Genomic DNA, 22,363 nt, shown 5'->3' on the forward strand with positions numbered 1-22,363 from the left:
CCTCCGACCATCTGCTCCCTTGGGTGTTCCTACCTCCACCTGTCCTAGATTTTGACCGGTCCACTTCTGGATCAATGACGTATTGAAGTCCCCTCCCATTATCAGGTTATGTGACTCTAAGTCTGGGATCTTACCTAACACCTGCCTCATAAATTCCACGTTGTCCCAATTCAGAGCATATATGTTCACAAGTACCACTCGCACCCCCTCCAGCTTCCCACTCACCATTATATACCTACCCCCCTTGTCTGACATGATTCTCCCTGCCTCAAATGCCACTTGTTTGCTGATCAAGATCGCTACCCCTCTGCTCTTTGAGTCCAGTCCTGAGTGGAACACTTGACTAATCCACCCCTTCCTCAATCTCGTCTGGTCTGTCACCTTTAGGTGTGTCTGTTGGAGAATTGCCACGTCTGCATTCAGTTCCCTCAAATGCGCGAACACGTGAGCCCTCTTGACTGGCCCATTCAGTCCTCTCATGTTCCATGTGATCAGCCTGGACAGGGGGCTTCCAACCCCCCCTCCCGCCCACCGACTTGCCATCATCCTTTTTAGGCCAGCCTCGAGCTCGCGCCCTCCGTTTCCTCGAGTCCCGACTCGGGCTGCCGCCGTTCCCGACCTCCCATTTGTCTCCTAGTACCAGTTCCTCCCCTGTCAGCAAAGAAGCTCCCACCCTCCCTTCCCCCTAGCAACAACACTATAAACCTAATCCCCCAAGTCAAGCTCCAACTTAACACCTGCTCACCCCCCACTGCGCTTCCGAGAGTCAGCTGACCCATGCTGACTCAGTACCTCCCGCCCCTGGCACCAAGCAGCCTGTCTCCCTATTGTTTTCTCCTCTCCCCCCCCCCCACATGAATAAACATTTTAAAAGCATCACATTCCCCAGTAAACAACCATCAGAAAAAAAGTGAAGAAACAGTCACTTTAGAAAAATAGTCACCCAAAAAAGCAGAACCAAATTCAAAGTCCATTCCCCCTCTAACAAGGTCCCTGCAAGACAAAACAACCTTTAACCATCCACACAACTGATTATTCACATAGAGCTACTTAAATTTATACAATCCAGCACCACAAATCGCCGCCACAGCACTTCTCCATCTCCAAGGCTTAAGTATCTTTTAATTTGCCTCCAGCTTCATTTCTTTAATAAAGGTCCATACTTCGTCTGGCGTTTCAAAGTAGAAGCCCCGTTCCTCATGTGTGACCCATAGACGGGCTGGGTACAGCATCCCGAACTTCACCCCCTTCTTAAAGAGGATTGTTTTTGCCCGATTGAACCCAGCTTGCCTCTTGACCAAATCCGTTCCCAGGTCCTGATAGATGCGCAACTCACAGTTCTCCCACTTGCTGCTCCGTTCTTTCTTGGCCCACCTCAAAAAGTGTTCCTTGTCCATGAAATGGTGAAACGTACCACCATGACCCTCGGCGGCTCGTTCGCTTGGGGCTTCCTCGCGAGGGCTCTGTGCGCTCTGTCCAATTCCAGGGGCCGAGAGAATGCCCCAGCCCCTATCAACTTCTCCAACATGTCCGTCACATAGGCCCTCGCATCCGATTCCTCACTGACTTCAGGGAGGCCAACAATTCTGAGATACTGCCTCCTGGACCTATTCTCCAGGTCCTCCAGCTTCTCCTGCCTTCTTTTCTGGCGGTCGTTCATCATCCCTACCTTGTTTTCCAGCACGGTTATATACTTCTCGTGCTCGGACAACTTTTGCTTGACCCCCTGGATCACTCTCCCGTGGGTTTCCTGATTCTGAACCACTTGATCAATCGGACCTTAATCGGGTCCTGCGCGTCCTTCTTCAGCTTGGCGAAGCAATCCTCAAAAAACTTCACCAGCTGCTCCGTCGCCCACTGTGTCGTCTCCACACAGCCCTGCTGCCCCGCCATGGTGTCCCGTGTTACCAGCTCGACTTGCGTCTCCCTTATAAGACTTTGTCGTCTCACACGGCCACTTCTGGTCCAATTCTCCATATACCGGAAGGGGAATTCTCCTCACTGTCTCACTCTTCACCGATTTATCCCATAAAATCCGAAAACAACTGGGAAAAAAAGGTCCAAAAGTCCGTTACAGGCGGGAGCTATCAAATGTGCGACCTACTTCACCATGGCCGCTACCGGAACTCCGATGATAAGAGACTCTTGATAGTCAATGACTATACTACCCGGGTGTGTTATCCGCATCCACTTTCCCCATGAAATTACCATTACCGAATCCCCCACTGTCAACATTGTGGGGATTACTATTGACCAGAAACTGAACTGGACTAGCCATATAAATACTGTGGCTACAAGAGCAGGTCAGAGGCGAGGAATCCTGTAATGAGTAACTCACCTCCTGACTCCCCAAAGTCTGTCCACCACCTACAAGAGTGTAATTGCCTGGATAAGTGCAGCTCCCACAACACTCGAGAAGTTCGACATCATCCAGGACAAAGCAGCCCGCTTGATTGCTACCACTTCCACAAACATTCACTTCCTCCACCACCAAGAGTCTATACTATCTACAACTTGCACTGCAGGAACTCACCAAGGCTCCTTCGGCAGCACCTTCCAAACCAATGACCACTACCATCCAGAAGGACAAGGGCAGCAGATACCTAGGAATCCAATCAGCTGGACGTTCCCCTCCAAGTCATTCACCATCCTGACTTGGAAATATAGCACCGTTTCTTCACTGTCACTGGGTCAAAATCCTGGAACTCCCTCCCTAATAGCACAGTGGGTATACATACACCACATGAACAGCAATAGTTCAAGAAGGCAGCTCACCACCACCTCCTCAAGGGAAATTAGGGATGGGCAAGAAATACTGGCCGAGCCAGTGAAGCTCATCCTGTTAAAATTAATTTTAAAAATAAATTTGTGTTATAAATGCGCCCTTCTTTAATTCTCTAATACAGTGTTCTTCAAAGTCGGAGGATGTCGGGAGGGTCGCGGAGCCGTTGTCAGCAGCGCTCTCGAACGCGCAAATCCCCGCGCAGCAGCCGGCTTTTCACAACGCCGGCTGCAAGCGGCCGTGAACATGTTAAAAAAAAATTCAGCCGCATTGCGCATGCACGCACGATTCGCCGTGCGGGCACTATTTTTTTAAACAGTTGCAGCTTTTTTTTTTACAAGTTCTGCAGTGGTTTTTATTCATTTATTTATTCATTTTTTTTTACAAGTTCGGGGGGGTTTATTCATTTTTTTCATTTATTTTACTCATTTAATTTTTTTTTACAAGTTTGGAGGGGGTGTTATTTGATAAAAAGTTACAGGAAAAAATTCAGAACTTTGGACAGATGGAGACTCCATACTTTCCGACACCAGAAGGCTTCATCTTCATCCAACAGGTTCCATTGGAGGAGCGTGTACGAGGGCCAAAGGGACCCAAAACCATTTCCTCCATTTTTGTCAGCAGCATACAAGGTAAGAGAAAATGGTGGGTCGCGCAGGTCGGCCGGGTTGTGTCCCGAAGGTTGGCTGGTTGGTAAAAATGGGTACCTGGAAAAAAGGTTTGAAGAACACTGCTCTAATATATCAGGGAAAGGAATGGTAATCATTGTTGGATTGCAACTGTGCTCCTAATTTCCTGCCTTACACTGGAGCTCCACATTTCCCTTCCAGACTGAAGTACCATCAATGACCACGAGACAAAAATGGTGAAAATATTGAGGCTTTATTGTACAAGATGTTGTGCCTCCTGCAGCTGGAACCAGAATGGCTGCAGCGCAGGAGAGCATACACTTTTTACATTGCCTGCTGGGAGGAACCAGCAGACTTGGATTTACTGAGTTACCTTTAGTACAGTGGCAGTACCGTAATACGCGTGGTGTGTTACCAATGGTGTTTACCACATTCACCCCCTGTTTTTAAAAAGAATTCCAGCGGGGCTGAAAAACAATGTTACAGATTGGGTCTGTCGGAAGCCTTGACCCTCCACCGTGATCGCCTCAGTCCTGGTGGTGATGTGGGTGCTGATGTGGTCACCTGCGACTCCGGGAGTGGGTTGTCCTCTCCTTCGTCACCCAGTAGTGGATCCGGTGAGGGGGTGGATGCTGCTGGGGTGGGGCTGCGGTGAGGTTCCCTGGTGGGAGGGTGGGCGGTGCAGAGGCGAGGGGGGCAACCGGAGGGGGAGGGGACTGTACCAGGTCGGGGGTGGTGACGGTTGTGGGTGAGGACCCAGCGGGTGCTAGGTCCCGGAGGGAGATTGTGTCCTGTCGCCTGTCGGAGTGTGCCGTGTAGGTTTATTGTGGATTTGCATGGAGGAGGTGGACTTTCTCGACAAGGGGGTCCGATTTATGATTCCTCGCATGCTTCCAGAGGAGGACGGGCCCAGGAACCATCAGCCAGGTTGGGAGCAAGACCCAGGAGGTGGACTTCCCAGGGAAGGCAAACACACATTCGTGAGGGGTCTCATTAGTAGTCGTGAACAGGAACGACTGGATGGAGTGGAGCCGAAGGGCCAGCAGGACGGCCTTCCAGACTGTCCCGTTATCCCTCTCCACCTGTCCGTTTCCCAGGGATGTAGCTGGTCGTCCTGCTCGAGACGATGCCCTTGCTGAGCAGGAACTGACGCACCTCATCACTCATGAAGGAGGGTCCCTAATCGCTATGGATGTAGGTGGAGAAACCAAACAGGGGGAAGATGCTGTGAAGGACCTTGATGACCCTGGCAGATGTCATGTCGGGACATGGGTTGGCGAATGGGAAACGGGAATACTCGTCAATTACATTGAGAAAGTACACATTGAGATCAGTGGAGGGGAGGGGCCCTTTGAAGTCTATGCTGAGGCACTCAAAGGGGCGGAAGGCCTTCACCAGATGCGCTCTGTCTGGCCAGTAGAGTGTGGTTTGCACTCCGCGCAGACTTGGCAGTCTCTGGTCATGGTCCTGACCTCTTCGATGGAGTAGGGCAGGTTACGAGCCTTGATAAAATGGAAGAACTGGGTGACCCCCGGGTGGCAGAGGTCATTGTGGAGAGCCCGGAGTCGGTCCACTTGTGCGCTGACACATGTACTGCGGGGATAGGGCATCGGGGGTCTCATTGAGTTTCCCCAGGCGATATAAGATCTCGTAGTTATAGGTGGAGAGCTCAATCCTCCACCTCAAGATCTTGTGATTCTTGATCTTGACCCGCTGTGTATTGCTAAACATGAAGGCAACCGACCGTTGGTCAGTGAGGAGAGTGAGCCTCCTGCCGGCCAGATAATGCCGCCAATGTCGCACAGCTTTCACAATGGCTTGGGCGTCCTTTTCGACAGAGGAGTGCCGAATTTCGGAGGCACGAAGGATGCGGGAGAAGAAGGTCACCTGGTTGAGGGTGGCGGCCAGAGTCATGTCCGATGCATCGCTCTCCACCTGAAAGGGGAGGGACTCGTCGGCAGCGTGCATCGTGGCCTTGACGATGTCTGCCTTGATGTGGTTGAAGGCCCGGCGGGCCATCAGGGGAAAAACTGTGGACTTGATGAGTGGGCGGGCCTTGTCCGCATAATTAGGGACCCACTGGGTGTAAAATGAGAAAAACTCCAGACATCGTTTCAGGGCCTTGGGTGAGGGGGAGTTCCAGGAGGGGGTGCATGCGATCGGGGTTGGGCCCTAGGCCTCCATTTTCCACAACGTAGCCAAGGATGGCTAAGCGGTTGGTGCGGAATATGCATTTCTGCTTATTGTAGGTGAGGGTAAGGAGTTTGGCGGTATGGAGGAATTTTTGGAGGTTTGCATGTAGTCCTGCTGATCGTGGCTGCAGATAGTGATATTATCTAGGTACGGAAACGTGGCCCACAGCCCGTACTGGTCAACCATTCGGTCCATCTCTCGCTGGAAGACCGAGACCCCATTGGTGACACCGAAGGGAACTCTGAGGAAGTGATAGAGGCGGCCATCTGCTTCGAAGGCAGTGTATTGGCGGTCCTCCGGGCGGATGGGGAGCTGGTGGTAGGCGGACTTCAAGTCGACTGTGGAGAAGACTCGATACTGCACAATCTGATTGACCATATCAGATATGCGTGGGAGGGGGTACGCTTCGAGCTGCATGTACCGGTTGATGGCCTGACTATAGTCGATGACCATCCTCTGTTTCTCCCCAGTCTTAACTAACACCACTTGAGCTCTCCGGGGGCTGTTACTGGACTCAATGACTCCCTCCCGCAGAAACCGTTGGACTTCCGACCTGATGAAGGTCCTGTCCTGGGCTCTGTACCGTCCGCTCCTCGTGGTGACGGGCTTGCAGGCCGGGGTGAGGTTTGCAAAAAGTGAAGGTGGATCGACCTTTAGGGTCGCGAGGCTACAGACGGTGAGGGGTCCGCCGAACTTCAGAGTAAGACTTTGGAGGTGGCACTGAAAATCGAGAGCTCGCAACAGGGCAGCGCAGAGATGGGGAAGGATGTAGAGTCTGAAGTTGCTGTACTCTACGCCCTGAACGGAGAAGGTTGCGACGCAGTACCCCCGGATTTGCACGGAATGGGATCCAGAGGCCAGGGAGATTTTCTGGGTGACGGGAAGGACCGGGAGGGAGCAGCGCCTTACCGTAGCAGGGTGGATGAAACTCTCTGTGCTCCAGGAGTCAAAGTGGCAGGTCGTCTCGTTCCCGTTGATCTTTACAGTCGTCGTAGCGGTCGCGAAGTTGCGGGGCCGAGACTAATCGAGGGTGATGGAGGCGAGCTGCAGAAGATGTTGGGAGTTGCTGGGCTGATCAGCGGTGGCAGAAGTATCGGCGGGCCGCGAACGGCCAGGCGAGCATGGGTCCTGAGGTGCGGTCCAAGATGGCGCCGAAGATGGCGGCGCCCACGAGGCGCACATGATGGACGACATCCAAGATGGTGGTGCCCACGGGCCTGACGTGGTGGGTGGCGGAGAAGATGGTGGCACCGCTTGATCGCACATGGGGGTTATAGCGATGCTGGACCTGGAAACAGCAATGACCGATCAGGCCTTGCAAACGGAGACAAAGTGGCCCTTCTTTCCACACCCGTTGCAGGTCATGCTCCGCGCCGGCAGCGCTGCCCGGGATATTTGCTCTGGCCACAGAAATAACATTTGGGCCCTCCGGAGTTGGCTGGCTACTGCGCCGCACAGCTTGCGGTGTACCCGAGTTGGTAGATGGTGGGGCCCACGATGCCCACGTGGGTGCTGCGCAGTCAGAGGTGTAGGCCTCCAGATTATGGGAGGCCACTTCTAGGGAGTGAGCAAGCTGCACAGTCTCTGTAAGGTCGAGCGTACCCGCTTCCAATAACCGCTGGCAAATGTAATTAGACTTAATGCTTGTGACATAAGCATCTCTGATTAGTAGTTCGGTGTGTTGGACTGCCGACACTGCCTGGCAATTACAGTTCCTACCAAGTATCCATAGAGCCCACAAGAAATCATCCTGAAAATCCCCTGGGAGTTGCCGTCTTGTGGCCAGGAGGTGCCTGGTGTACATCTGATTCACAGTCTTAATATATTTTTAGAAGCGCCATTGCTTCTGTGTAGGTGGGCACGTCCTGGATGAGGGGAAAAACTTGTGGGCTCACCCGTGAGTAGAGGATCTGGAGCTTCTGCGGGTCTGAGAGTGCTTCAATGGCTGCTCCGAGGTATCCTTCAAAGCAGGCTAGCCAGTGCTCGAAGGTGGACATGGCATCGGCTGCATGAGGGTTCAGCACCAGGCGATCAGGCTTGATTAAGATGTTCATCTCTAAAAATCTTGTGCAATAAATTAATGTACCATCAATGACCACAAGACGAAAATGGTGAAACTATTGAGGCTTTATTGCACAAGATGTTGAGCCTCCTGCAGCTGGAACCAGAATAGCTGCAGCGCAGGAGAGCATACACTTTTATACATCACTTACTGGGAGGAGCCAGCAGGCTGGGATTTACCGTGTTACCTGCAGTACAGTGGCAGTACCGTATTACGCGTAGGGTGTTACCAGTGGTGTTTAACACGCAGACGTCTGACTCGGACCTGCTGGGAAATGTGAAGAGAGCTACTCCTGGAGTCCTTCAGTGTCGTGCAGGAGCATCAGAGGAATTTAAGCCACCCTCACTATTTACGGCACTAGCTGCCTCATTCCAATAAGTTTAAAAGCCCCGTTGTTTAAAACCCACTTTGACAAGTTGTAAGAGAAGTTAAGTGTGTAAGGTAAGTGAGTGAGGGGTTAGGGCCGCTCATGGTTGGGGTGTCAATGTATCATTACAAACTGGTTTTGATCCTTCCAACTTTTCCTGGGTAACTATTCTGCTCAGTAATTTGGAACAACCTGAAGTCTCTGATTTTAACTCAGAGTTTGGAAGGGTTCCAGATAACTGCCCAATGGAAGTTTACACTTCCTCGGCAATTCTCTCCGAGGGGTTCTCCAGTGCATCTTCTGTCCAGGGTATGAACCTCCAGAGATAGGGCGATTTGGGCCTTAAAATAACTCTTGGTGATGTGGGTAGATCTTTACTTTCAATTTTTATGAATGAGATACTTCATAAGACAGATATCTTTTCAAATGTTTCCTTTAATTTGAGGTTAAATAGAATTACTTTAATAGGGGGATGGTGAAATCATACTTTTTGTTTTAATTTTTCCAATTAAAGGGCAATTTAGCATGGCCTACCCTGCATATCTTCGGGTTGTGGGGATCAGGCCCAGGCAAACAAGGGGAGAAGCAGAATGTGTAAACTCCACATGGACAGTGACCCAGGTCCTCAGTGCTGTGAGGCAGCAGTGCTAAGCACCGCGCCACCGTGCCACACTGTGAAATCTACTAAACTCTGCCCAGAGATAGGTCCATGTGCTGAAACCAATTTTTCCACGTTGACACAAAAGAAGGTCTGCTGGTCTTTCTGGACTCAAAGATACAGGGCTGGATTCTCCACCCCACCATGCCATATTTCTATTTCACCCCGCCGGCGGGATGTTCTGTTACGCTGGCCGGTCAATGGGGTTTCCCATTGTGGGGCAGCCCCACCTCGTCAGGAAACCCCGGGCTGCCGGCAAAATGGAGCATCCTGCCGGCGGAGAATCCAGCCCGCAGAGAGGGAGGCAGAAACAGCTGCTGCTGGGAGAAACAGTGGAAAAGTCTGTTTTGTATTACTCATGCAGCAGAATGCTACGAAGAACTGATTTTCTGTTCGAAGAGAAGGGATGGGTGGAGACTGGTGAGGATTCATCCCGCAGCGCCAGTTCTCCTTACCAAAAGTAAGCACTCGCAATCCACACCCGGCGGGTCGGGCTTCTTACCCATTTAAAGTTTGAGATCGTTTCAGCACCAAGACCTCTAATCATTCTCCAGAGTAGGCCTTGCTGCCAGATATCAGTTCAGGGATACACAGAAGATTGAGAAGCACAACTTTCAGACAACACTGGAAGACCTGAGCTGCTGTGACAGGGAAAGGGGAGCTTGCTGCAAAGTCAGGAGGGGTTTGGAACTGAACCTACAAGGTTACAAATCTGCTGATGGCATAATATACAAATGGGTCATAAAGTTGTGTTAATTTGTTAATGGGGAAGGTCATTTTTTGTCATTTGGGGTAGCAGCTACCTATTAAATAATATTCAGTTTATGTTGATTTAATTTTGTTAGGATGAAAGAACTAAAATGTGAAACCTTGTTGTGCGATTCTTTCAGTTGTTCACTGGGAAATTCAAATCTCGTTTTAAAAGCTACCGGTCTCTATGGGGATTGGAACTCAATAAACTCAAATTATACTCTTAAATATTCAGATAGCTATTTAAAAGTAGAAAAAAACAAATGCAATCAAAAACAACCATATATTAGGTTCACTTAGGATTCTGCGTCAGGACTATGTAAAGTTCCATTATCACATCTAATAAGCAATTGAGTCAGTGTCATATCAAAACACAGTTTAGTCAGAATTTTTTTTAATTGTAATTATTGTATGTGCCATCAAAATAATAATTGATAGAAAGTGAGTAAGGCTGTTATATGATGCCAACTTCCTCCAACCCCATTACTCACTGTTATATTTCTATAATTCTGCAATAATTTCAAGATAATATTACAAAGAAAAAGCATCAACTATTGCAGCAGAGAAAGGCACCTTAGGATAACCGGGATGCTTGAAACCCAGAATATTCACCATCAGGATCAGGAAAAGTAGTTCTGATTATCCAAACACAGCAACTGGGAATGATACGTTTGTTGTTGTCGCCCAAACACCCATGTTGCCACATGATGTACTGCCTGTATGCTGCATGTCTCAGTTCACGGTTGTAGTTTTCAGCAGGGAGTGAGTGGAGGCCAAACAACTCATTACGATATATCAGCATCAGGTGCAGCACTGCTTCATTCAAACACAGGTTCGCCATAGCACAACTTTTACTGATGCAATATTGCTCTGTCTTCCCACAGCACACTTTCTCTATGTCAGTCGGCATCTCCCAACAAAAGCCACAGACACACCAGTTGGGTACTTCTGTCGAAGGTCCATGGGGATAATAGTTCGATGGAGCATCTTGAAGGAGGTCTATGATCAATCCTGGATTCCTCTTTGCCAGCCGCACAAAAATGCCTTCAAGCTTTGAACGGCTAAGTTGGGAAGCCAAAGTCTGCAAAGAATTGTAAATAATAGGTGAGAATGCCAACAATGATTCTTGGTCAGCTACTTTCTAAAAGTTGGGTACAAATTTGGCCTCTGTAGCACCACTGGAGACAGTGCTACGGAAGCCCAGCACCCTGTTACTGGGGCACACTGAGAGTTGACCTTACTGCAACAGGTATAGGGGATGCAGTGGCAGTGCCTCTAAATCAGCAACATGATAAGGGGTTGGAACAGAGGCTGTTGGAAAGTCAAGCTCTGCACCATGCTCCTTACTAATTTGAAGCCTGATTCCTCCATACTCTTTAACAGTGCCTGGCAGGCCAGAAAATGGAGCCAGCATCTTGATGTACATGCCCGTTCAGTGTTCTCTTGTACCCTACCCTATCGAAGTCAGCCTCTGCAGCAGAATTGGTCTGCGACCTTGCTGTCCGATGAGCTGTCAAAAAACATCCTTTACACCGACCTGGTTACAGCCCACTAACGCCTGGTGATTTCCTAGGCTGACACCAAATCTATTGTAGCTTCCAAGGTACAGGCAATGCTAGTGTGTCAGCTGGTGACTGCAGGTGTCAGGGCAAGTGACGGGCCTCTTCATAAGTACTCTTGCTCTCTCTCTTCCTCCTTGGGTTGCTATGGCTGGTCAGACAGGAGTTCACTGGTGTCTAAAAGCAGAAAATTTAGAAGAGGAAAGTTGGCCTGAGGGAAGAGGGTGATGGGGAAAGCAGTAAAAGGCCCATGGTTACACGTAGCTTGCTCATTATGTGAGATGAGAGGATGAAGGTGAAATGAGAGTTGAGAAAAGACATCCTCAATGTTCAACCTCAATGACACTGGCCCCATGATGCTAAGAGCCTTCTCTCAACAGTGCTCAGGGGATATAGGTGTCTTTGTTCTCTGACAATTTTGCATTATTCCCTTCTATTGTGTGCCACCTTGTACTGCAAGAAAGGGAAGAATGTCAGTGATCATGTCACATTGTCATTGGATGGCACAATGCCATAACTGAACAGCTCAAGATATGTTGAGGTTACAAGAGGTAAGTGTGAGGCTGACATTATCAGTAGATATGCAGAGTTGACAGGGGAGGGGGGGTTGTACCAGAATGCCAGGGAGTACTGATGGATAAGCGATGGAGGTATGGTGCATTGAGCAGTACGAGAGGTGGGTTGTGTGGTGGGTATGAGATGTCAAGAAGTGCCATGTAAAAATGCATGTACTGACCATGCACTGCTGCCAGGATGTCAAGCCACCCTGGCCACCTGCTTCCCCTCCCTTCTGAGGGTCACCTTAAGAGCCATCCTAGCCCACCAACACCACCACCGCCCCCAACCTCAGATCAGTGATGTTTTTCTTCCTACCTCCACCACTAAATCCACCAGCACCCCAGCCAAGACCCTGGCACCGTCTCTCTGACCCTGGTGTTTCATTTTCCGTGTTTTAAATTGCAGCAATATTATTCAGTGTGGCTTCTCTTTAAGAGGGTGGGCAGCCTATAAGAGCAGAAGGCTGATTGTACCTTGTGCTATTAGCAAAACACTGATCAGTCACCAGCAGAACACAGAGGTAGCCAACAGCTTAACAATTGGTTGGCCCTATGCTACAATAATGGTGATGGGGTGTGCAGCATTAAATTTAAGTGCTGCCCACCTTCATTGAAATCGGCGATGGCTGATAAGGTTTGCAACCCTCATGCCCCGAAAATGGGGTAAGTCAATATTAAGCCCTTAATGCTTTACTACAAATATATATGAGTACATCTTTTGTGGTTACTGTCATATTACCTGGATCTCTTTATCCATTTCCACCTCAACTTTCTGTTGTGCTTCCTTACATTTTATAGCTTCATTGGTAGATGTTATTGAGGTGCTAGTTCGTCTTTTCTTATTCCTTATTTTATTACTGGATGATGGATAACTTTTAGGTCGTCCTTTTCTAACTTCTCTTCCATTTCCTTCTCCTTGTGTAACTGATTCAGCCCTGTTCATCATTATTAATGGTAACATTTAGCAGCAATGAACATCTTTCATGTTTTTTTTTCCTCTCTTTTATTTCGCATGACTTACATCTGAAATTATCAATTTTATTTTGCGATATACTTTTCATTTCTGCTGGTCAATATTGCCCACGGTCTGGGCTACAGTGCCCTGACTACCACAGCCCTGAATCTTCGTAAAGATTCATCAAAGTAAGGTGAAAATCAAAATACTGTGGATACTGGAAATGTGAATTAAATACAGACACTTCTGAAAATAATCGGCACATCAGGTTGCTACAGCGGAAGAAATTCATGACTTTCGGAACATTACCAGCATCTTCCATTCATAAGAGTAAGAGATGAGACTTAGAGACATTGAGAGTACTGCGCTAAGCTTGAGGGGACTGTCTTAATAGAAAATTTTTAATCTTTCCACAAGTCTGATAAGGACGTCAATGTGTAATTCACTCATTTACCTAATTTACCATTTGAAGTTCAGTGTAAGGATTTAGACTAATATGATGCCCTGCTCTTCCAGGATTCAGGATCAAATGCAAACCTATGAATTTACAGAATATTGTTCTGTGTTGCTCTTCGTGTGGCCATTGTGTTCCAGGATCAATTATGTAATCCCTCTATGTCCAGTGGATGTTCATCCCTCTTATTTTAAAGATCAACTTTCTTCACACTGGCTTTTCTCACTGCTATCTGATTGCACTATTACAGAAGTAATTTATGACTTCAACTGCCAATTTAGACGCTTCAGAGCAAATATTTGTAAATATTTCAAAACTCCTCAGAAAGAAAAAATATGATAAATATCAGGAGCTGGAAACATGGTTAAAGGAAACCACATCACATTGCTGTCGGGCCACCATTACTTCTGCAATGTCAGGAAAGATTACATTCATATTTCAAGCTTTGCACTATGCTTTCCCCACCCCACGTTATTTCTTACTCTCTCCCATTTTCACATCCTTTATGCCTCTGTGTACCATTCTATGGCTAACACATGCTTTGGTCAATGTTCTCCTTAGCCATAGACAGCATAGTATGACTCAAATGTGTCTATTTTTGTCTCAGTTCAGCTGGATATATTCTCATGACAGTAAGGCTATGACAAAGCGTTTGTAAAAAAAACGTATCTGGTCATTCAAGGGCAAGAACATGGCAAAGAGCACTGATCGCTTCAGGGTGTCAGATCACATAGCTCCACTTTCTCAAAGGCAAATTCTCTTGTCCTTTTCTCCTATCCCACATGGGAAAGTGCAGCATTTTGCATAGTTTCTATATTTATAAATTGTAGGAAACTTACCGAATAATTTCATGTTTTGTGAGAAACGTGAGCTCCTACAAAACGAAACAAAGTACGGTATATCAGTAAACATGTTAAAAATCCTTTAAATGGAATGATTATGACAATATATTTCTCCAGGGATGAACATGTGTATGTCTTCACAATTTAACCGATGAGGGTGCAGTGTGTGTAGTGTTAAAATAGGAATAGAGATTGATTTTCAATCCTGGGTCAGGAATCCAGTTATCGCTGGCAACACGGTGGTGCAGTGGGTTAGCACTGCTGCCTCACGGCGCCGAGGTCCCAGGTTTGATCCCGGCTCTGGGTCGCTGTCCGTGTGGAGTTTGCACATTCTCCCCGTGTTTGCGTGGGTTTCGCCCCCACAACCCAAAAATGTGCAAGCTAGGTGGATTGGCCACGCTAAATTGGCCTTTAATTGGAAATAATGAATTGGGTACTCTAAAAATTTTTTAAAGCAATCCAGTCATCGGTTCAGTTCCTGGTGTGACTCCACAGCACCAGCTCATGCAATGCCATTTTCAATGGGGATTAACTAAGTGATCTGGGGCTGGGTTTGGCGCCTAATCGATAGTGTCAAAAGCAGCCCAGAAGAGGGACACAGTCACCCAAGGTCACTTTGAAAAGGTGGGCAGAAGCCATGCCTGTTGCTGCTGTTCAGGGAGATGAATGGCATCGGGTCGATGCTGCCAGAGGTTGGCAGGCACTGGCAACCCCAGACGTTCAGGTGCCTCCCAGAGTTGCTCGCTGAGATTGTGGCTGAGAGGCACAGGTTTCCCTTTGGAGACCATGGATGGAAGTGGCGGAGGAGGTAATCGGTCTTGGCATCACAGGAAGAACGTGTATACAGAGCTGCAAGTGCTTCAATGACCTCATAAGATCTTGGAAGGTGAATGGCAAGTGACACCTGGGTGACAGGCCTTGCCTACAGCAGTGTGGACGCAAATTAAGCCGACTGTATGCCCACAGTGTTCCCTAACAATATCAAAGTGCTAAGACGATAATGTTTTAAGTTGTCTCCTTTAATTCAATAGCATAGAGTATTCTGGAGAGGAGGCTAGCGATCATTTTAATTCTGTCTGGAGACAAGCCCATATCATCAATAACCAAAAACCCATTGAACATTAAGCGACAGATTTCATACCTTGACAGAAAAGTGGGACAGCTGTTTTTCTGGACATAGAGGCATAGAGGGAGAGAGATTAGCAACTACTGCTATGAAGAGCAGAGAAAATTGTGATTTTTGAGTTAGCTAACAAGCAAAATGCTGGTGAGAACCGATTCTCTGTACAATCAGATGGGACTTGTAGATATTTAAGGAACAAGGAGTCAAGGAAGTGGACTTTGCTGCTGGATATAAATTTGGGGATTCTCAGAAGACAGTGATGTAATTTTCAAAGGATACTGGAAGTCTTGACCTGTCGTGCACAGGACACGGGAGCCTGCTAAATGTTAAGAGGAGCTTTGAACTAAATCTTAAAGGCTTCATCTTCTGATTAGGCATGTTACAGCCCTCAGGAATCAACACTGAGTTCAACAACTTTAGGCTGTGACTTTTTTTCTCCATCTTGACCCTTCTTTTTATATCTGGAACACTTTTCGTCCCAATGAAACCCTCCCCCACCGGGCCATCTGTCACTTGTTCTTTTGTTTTGCTTTCACTGAGCATTGACCTTTCTTTTTTTTTATATAAATTTACTCTACCCAATTAATTTTTTCCGATTAAGGGGCTATTTAGCATGGCCAATTCACCTACCTTGCACATCATTGCGTTGTGGAGGTGAAACTCGCGCAGACACGGGGAGAATGTGCAAACTCCACACGGATAGTGACCCAGAGCCGGGATCGAACCTGGGACCTCGGCACAGCCAGGCTGCAGGGCTAATCCACTGCGCCACCGTGCTGCCAGCAATAACTGGGCGGGAAGATCTCAGAATTGAACCCTGAATCAAAAGACCGTAACTTTTATATTTTTTATAAAACATGGAGGAACAAAGTCACAAGACCACTAATTAGTTTTAACAAGAAAAAAACATTTATTAAACATGAAAAAATTGATTATGATACAATTACAATTACTTCCCCCCACCTTACTTTAACAATTACACACAGATTTTAGTTTAACATGTATTAACAAAGTACATCTTAAGCTACCATGGGCTCATGAACATCCAAAGTCCCTTTTAAGCACAAAAGATGACGATGGTAAGACACACTCCTGTCTGTGGATTTCTCCTCAAAATACCCCCAACTGATTCTTGTACTGTGAGCCACCTTGTCCCATTGAACTCTGGCTTCCACACAAGTTATTTCAAACTCCACTTTCAAAAGTCACACTTTCAAATCTTCATTTATATTAGGCTTTCCCTCCGCTGCTTCCACCAAAGATTCTCTTTCAGGTTTTACACCGCTCCCTTCAGATTTCCTTTGTCTTAAAGGCTTTTACACAAACTCCAAGGTCTAACCACCGATTTCCACAATTATTTCAACTAACATCTCCCAAACTGTAGTAATTTCTCACAAACATTAGTACTACTGCAGATATATTTCTGGCCTCACATAATCCAATGCCTTTTCAACTCTCTGTGACTTTACTGAACAGCAACCTACATTGGTTCCCAGTTTCTTCTGTTCTAATAACTGCAGACTTCTTGGAAACCTCTCTTCATTTCTCTGGTTATCTTAACTAGATGGACTTTAGTTTTCCGGCATCTATTACTCCATGGTATGGCTTTTTTTCTGGCAAGGCTGAGAGAGATGTTCCCTCAATCGCCATCTAAAATCAATTGCTCCTAGCAGAGCTGCAAGAGCTGTCTTCTCTCTCACTACCTATCTCCAACTGCATTCAAATTATCTAAACTAAAACTTAAAAGTTTCTCTACTTTACAAGTCCCAGTTGCTAAGCAACCACTGCTAGTTTATTTACTCTTCATGCAATAGCCCTCACTGAGCACAATAGAGTCACAGTTAGAATTAAAACCAACCCTCACATATACAAATACCTTTGTCCAGTTGAATCTTATAGGTCCCATCGATTGTGGAGATGCAGTCACAGAGTCAGGGACTACATGAGGGTTGCCGGTGATCATCCAGCACCTACAGGTGCAGTTGGAGGAATCCAACCGCGTGCAGGAGAAAGAGGTGGTGTTACCCATGCATGCCACCAAGGCCAACACCGCATGGGTGGCGTCTATGGTGCAGGCATTGGGGAGACGAGGGTTTCGGCCATGAATCAACATGTCCAAGGCGTGGAGTGCTCTGTGCAGGTGGTGGTCAAGGCCCAGATCAAGGCTGTCCTCTCACACGCAGCCATGACACTGCAGCGGCACTCCTGAGCTTGGTCCAGTGACATTGTTTCATGGTCGAGAGAATCAGCGGCAACATGACACAGACACAGAGGCGCCAGAATACCACAGGATCTCGGACCCCCCCCCCCGCCCATCCCTGGCGCATCACAAGGGCAGCGAGCAGAACAGGGTTGCCCCCTCATGAACGCCTCCACCTCCGCCACCCCAGGGACTCAATGGGACTGTGTGATGGAATGGCCAGCTCGTATGAAGTGGGAAGTGCTACCATGGGCAGGAGTCATTAATTGTCAAATGATGTGAAGGACCAGAGCTCATCGCAGAGAGGGTTGTCATGATCCTCCATCTCATTGACCAGACCCGTTGTTACAGACAACCCAGGGCCCCCCACCCCGCAGTGCGGCAGGTGTGTATCATGGAGGTGCTGCAAGTGGGGGTGTGGTCGGGGGTGGGGTGAGGGGGGAGAGGTGTGGGTGGGATGCGGTGTCCGTGCCCCTCGTCAGTCCCCCCCACCCCTCAGTCGGTGAACCTGGAGGCGGTCAGAGCGTCCCGTGCGCGTTGGCCCTGGTGCACACATTGTGCAACCTCCCTTGCCTGCCCAGTCCCCATGTCCTGCCCAACCTCGTCCTCCCTCACATCCTCCTCATCGGACGAGTATCGATGTTCATCCTCCTCTTCCAGCATGTTGCCTCTCTGCTGCGTGATGTTGTGGAGGACACAGCTGGCGGCCACGGTGCAGGCGACCCTCTCCACACTATACTGGAGGGCCCCTCCAGAGCGGTCCAGGCATCTGACACACATCTTCAGGATGCCGAAGCACCACTCGATCGTGCCCCTGTTCACACCATGGGTATCGTTGTAGCGTGTCTCCGCATTAGTCTGTGGCCTCTGGATCGGCGTCATCAGTCACAACCACTGTGGATAGTCCCTGTCAGCCAGGAGCCAACCCGCCAGCCAGTGGGGATGCCTCGAATAGGGCAGGAACAGTCGAGTGTGCCAGGATGAAAGCATTATGCACAATGACCGGGTATCAGTGGTGCATCTAATATTCACACCTGTACCTGTAGCTGTATGTTCATCGAGTGGAACCACTCTCTGTTTGGGAACATCAGCCTGTCATCTACTGGTGCTCATAGGGGGACATGCATTCTGTCAATAACCCCCTGGACCCGGGGCATCTCGGCAATGGCAGTGAATTCCGTTGCCCGGGCATCCTGGTGGGTTTGGTCCACATTGAAATGGATGTATTGTGCCACCTGGGCATCTAGGGCCTCCGTGACGGCATGGATGCAACTGTGCACTGAGCCCTGTGAGATCCCGGACAGGTTCCCACTCGCTGCCTAGAAGGACCCCGTGACGTAAAAGTTCAGGGTGACTGTGGTCACCGGGAGCAGTTGTCCTCTGCCATTCCCCCGCAGTGCCTGGTGTGCAGATACGTCACACTGTCCCTCTGCTCATCTGGAGTCTTTGACGGAATGCCCGGTCGGGCAGGCTGCCGATAAACACGAGGCCTCATGTGGCACCTCCTTTGCAGCTCCTCCTCCTCAGCCTGTTGGGCGGCCGGCTCTCCTTCCTCACCAGCTGCCTCCTGTTCCTCTGGGGCAGACTCCACTACTGCAGCTTCCTCATCCTTGATCAGCTGCAGCTCGTACAACCGCTGTGCATCTCCCAAGGTGATTGGCAGGAAGGCCACCATTGCTGCCAATTCCAATATCCATTGTCTGCAGGGGAGTGAAAAGCCAATATGTTAAGATGGTGTGTACCACCCTTGCCCAACCAGGTCTACTGGGCTACCCGGTCGCCCCAGTTGGCACTGCAGACGATGCCCCATATGTTCTCCCCCTCCCCATCCCCGCACCCCTGGCTCTGTCATTGCATGGCACCGCGAGGGCCTCTATCCCCAGCACCCGTCCCTGCTGGCAGGGGTGCCATCAGCTGACGATTCACTTGTCAGCAGTACGCTCTGCGGCCCTCGTCGGTGCCCCCCTGTAGGGGCTCATTTGGCCTTTTCCTATGGGCGGGCTGCGTGATGCTCCGCCAAGTGGTGGCGGCTGGTTGGAGGGCATGGTGGTATGACGGAGGGTGGTGGGGTGGAGAGTGGGGGCTGGGGTGCGGGGATGGTGGGGTGGGGGCACCCATACGGCCGGTGTCACTTTGCAGGGGCCAGGGTGGATGGTCAGTGGGGTGCGCAGGAAGATGGCTGCCTTGCATGTCGCGGCAATGGCGGTCTGTACCTGGACACCCCCGTCGCATGGCCTTCCCCGTTCCCCCGTCACACTCCCTTCCCCCCTTGCCTCCCCTCCCTGGCCTCCGGCCTTCGGCCCTGGCAAGGCCCCCCCCTCCCCCCCACCAACACCAACCAGCCCGGCCAGTGTCAGGAGCGGCAGCCCACGGCCGTGCCTCTCCGTGTCCGACCTCCTCTCTTTCCCTCATCAGCCACGGCACTTGTTCCACAATTTTTAAAAGAAGAAGTGAACCTCTCGCCGGGAATTCCTCCAGTGGAGGCAGAGAATCGCAGAGGCTCCAGAGAATACTGGGTCAGGCCTACTATTGATATGCAAACTGTACGTGCGGAGTGGAATGCATTGACGCCATTGTTGAGGCACCGGAGAAATGCGATTTGGTGTGATCCTAGCATTTTGATTACCACGATTTCGTCATCAAAACCAATTCTCCTCCCAATCCCCTTATCCAATTTGAGCATCGGCCGGCAGAGAATCCCACCCAAGATTTGTTTCTCAATATTGGCCACTTTTACGCAGAGGCATGCCTTATTGGTGTCAGACTGATGGCACAGCTCGCTTTCCCAACTAGCTGCCACCAGTGTGTGATGTAATTTCAGTGTATCTTGATGACCTTGTTGTACTTCCCATACATAAACCTTGCAACCCATGAAAACCTGAGGCTGCACTCCTGTGGTTCCTGCCTGGAGAAAACGTGTATTCTTTAGCTCTCGCATAATCCTAGATTACTAGTGTACTTTCTATCTATCCAGTCCAACACAGAAGACATTATTACCACGGCAATCAAGTTGATTTCAGAGATTGAAATATGGAACAGCAGACGCTTTTGCACAATGAAAGCAATAAGTGGCCTAATCTTGTGAAAGTAGACTGCTCCTGACAGCACTGACAGTCTCTTTCTCAACATTCTGTAGCACAGTTCTTTCACTCTGTTTTACTCAGAAGAACACTTGATTCCGTCAATTTCATGCTTCAATCTTTTCCTTTAATGCCATAGACTTAAAATCTATCTTTTTTTTTAAATAAATGTTATCTTTGTCATTCCAGGTGATAGATTTGATATCGTATTAACAGTTCGCTTGATAATACCATGTTCAGGATGAATGCTGTAAGTGATGTTATTTCCATCTCCAAAACAACGGCTCATAATTCCTTTGTTATCTCCATCGCATACATTCTGCGGGATTCTCCATCAGCAGGATCCTCCGCTTCACCGCAGCGCACTCACGCCCGCGAGTTTCCAGATGGCGTAGGATGGCTACAGAGGGAAATCCCATTGTCCGGCTGCACGAATGGAGGATCCCTCTGCCGGTGGGGGCGCACCGCACCGGAAAACGGGACTGGTAGGACGGAGAATCCCAGCCATTGATTTTACGCTTAAATTAAAGAGATCAAGGAAATACAGTTTAAAAGTATCACACTGTTTATGCACCATTAATGCGCTTGCTCCTTATTTCCGTATCATTTTGAAATCCGTCCCCAAAGCCTCTTGGTATTGATTTTCTAAGAGTGTGCAGTCAACTACCACTGTGCTCAGTCTTTCTGTACTTTTACCATAGAACCATAGAGAAGTTACAGTGCAAAAAGTGGCCGTTCAGCCCATTATCTCTGCACCGGCCAAGAAGGAGAAAAAAGAAACTAGCCGCTCATTTTAATCCCACTTTCCAGCAACTGGTGCAGGTTACAGCACTACAGCCAAACTCTGGGTTACAGAGACTCATGAAAACAGGTGCAGTGACTTCCCAGGTCATTTGGAAATGAGAAGTTTTGGAGTTCTGAAGAGTCTACAAACTTTACTTGATGGTCTCGCTTCATAAACATTTTTTGGCTCTTTACCTTAAAGAGTTTTGCTCCTTGAGACTTGTACTTGACAAGCCACCCCCAAATCAACCTAGTACTTTTTCAAAAGCCCACCAAAACATTCTCAAGACCACTCTGGAGAACGTGTGACTTTCCATATCGGCATATCACGTTATGCCACCTGTAGGGAGGAAGAGGGAGAGCAGCACTTGGAGGCATAAAGTGTAAGCCAGTATGGCAAGACTGTCAGTCCACCAGGTATAATCCGCAGCTGCATGTGATTCAGGCAGCACAGATTCTTCAAGGATCTACCGCAGTATATATATATAAAGAGAGAGAGAGATGGTGTAGGATGAAGAGGTTTTACTTCTTATAATAGTAGTTACCTGGTACTCCTTGAGCTGAACCTGTGACAGTCGATCATTGGAGAAACGCCACGGGAACGTTAAATTTTGAAAGTTCCATGAGCTTGGTTTTAGAATATCAAATAATCTTGATTTAAATCCATCTGCCATCTTTTCAGCCAATATTCATACACCTTATTTATCAGTCCCAGGAGCAACAGATGACACATGCAGTGGGAATGAGGAGGAATGTCAGTTATCCAAGCTGGACTGGCTTTCAATCATTGTAACCAATGCCACTCAACAGTTAGCATTCCATTCTAGAACATGGTTTTAAATTTTACAACAACTATTCCAAATTAATTAAAAATCTCTGTTGCTAGGATGCGAGCTTTTGTGATGTCGCTGTGTTTTCTTTGCTGATTTTTCAGCCTTAACCCTTCCTTCAAATAACGACAGGCAAGCAAGGGCTTTGGTGCTAAAACCAAAACAGTTAATATCAAAACAGCAGAGCCAGTTAGTTGAGAAGACACTGGCCTGGGACACGTTAATGCTTTCATGCAATATTATAGAAATTATACATTTCATTTTCCCTATATTGACCATAGTATTCAATGATATTTGAAATGAGAAACTGCGATGATAATGATTGTGACATTAGGCAATTAGGTGGCCCATTCTGCTGATGATGTGAAAGCTGCATAAATTAGAGATTTTACTTTAATCTAGCTCTGTCCTATGACTGGCCAATGACTATGGGCGGGATTCTCTGACTCCCCGCTGGGTCGGAGAATCGCCGGGGGGGGGCAGCCGAATCCTGCCCCCACCGGCCGCCGAATTCTCCGCCACCGGTCTTTCGGCGGGGG

General features: G+C 48.5%; 1 protein-coding gene across 2 annotated transcripts in view; it reads right to left on the bottom strand.

Annotated features, from left to right (window-relative positions):
- Nucleotides 1-21,798, bottom strand: part of LOC119970480 (calcium and integrin-binding protein 1-like) — a 66,487-nt gene extending 44,689 nt beyond the window's left edge. Inside the window, exons 1-4 of one of the 2 annotated variants that reach the window (XM_038805156.1) lie at nucleotides 21,540-21,798; nucleotides 13,806-13,840; nucleotides 12,297-12,492; nucleotides 9,819-10,522 (exon numbers count right to left, since the gene is read on the bottom strand). In XM_038805156.1, the coding sequence (XP_038661084.1) occupies nucleotides 10,016-10,522; nucleotides 12,297-12,492; nucleotides 13,806-13,840; nucleotides 21,540-21,668 (867 nt within the window). In that variant the 5' untranslated portion in view covers nucleotides 21,669-21,798 and the 3' untranslated portion in view covers nucleotides 9,819-10,015. Of the gene's footprint in view, nucleotides 1-9,818; nucleotides 10,523-12,296; nucleotides 12,493-13,805; nucleotides 13,841-21,539 lie in introns of those variants that run through there. The other variant, XM_038805157.1, reaches the window with a different exon arrangement.
- Nucleotides 21,799-22,363: the final 565 nt, after the last annotated feature.

Source organism: Scyliorhinus canicula, chromosome 8 (assembly GCF_902713615.1).
Source record: "Scyliorhinus canicula chromosome 8, sScyCan1.1, whole genome shotgun sequence".
NCBI lineage: Eukaryota > Metazoa > Chordata > Chondrichthyes > Carcharhiniformes > Scyliorhinidae > Scyliorhinus > Scyliorhinus canicula.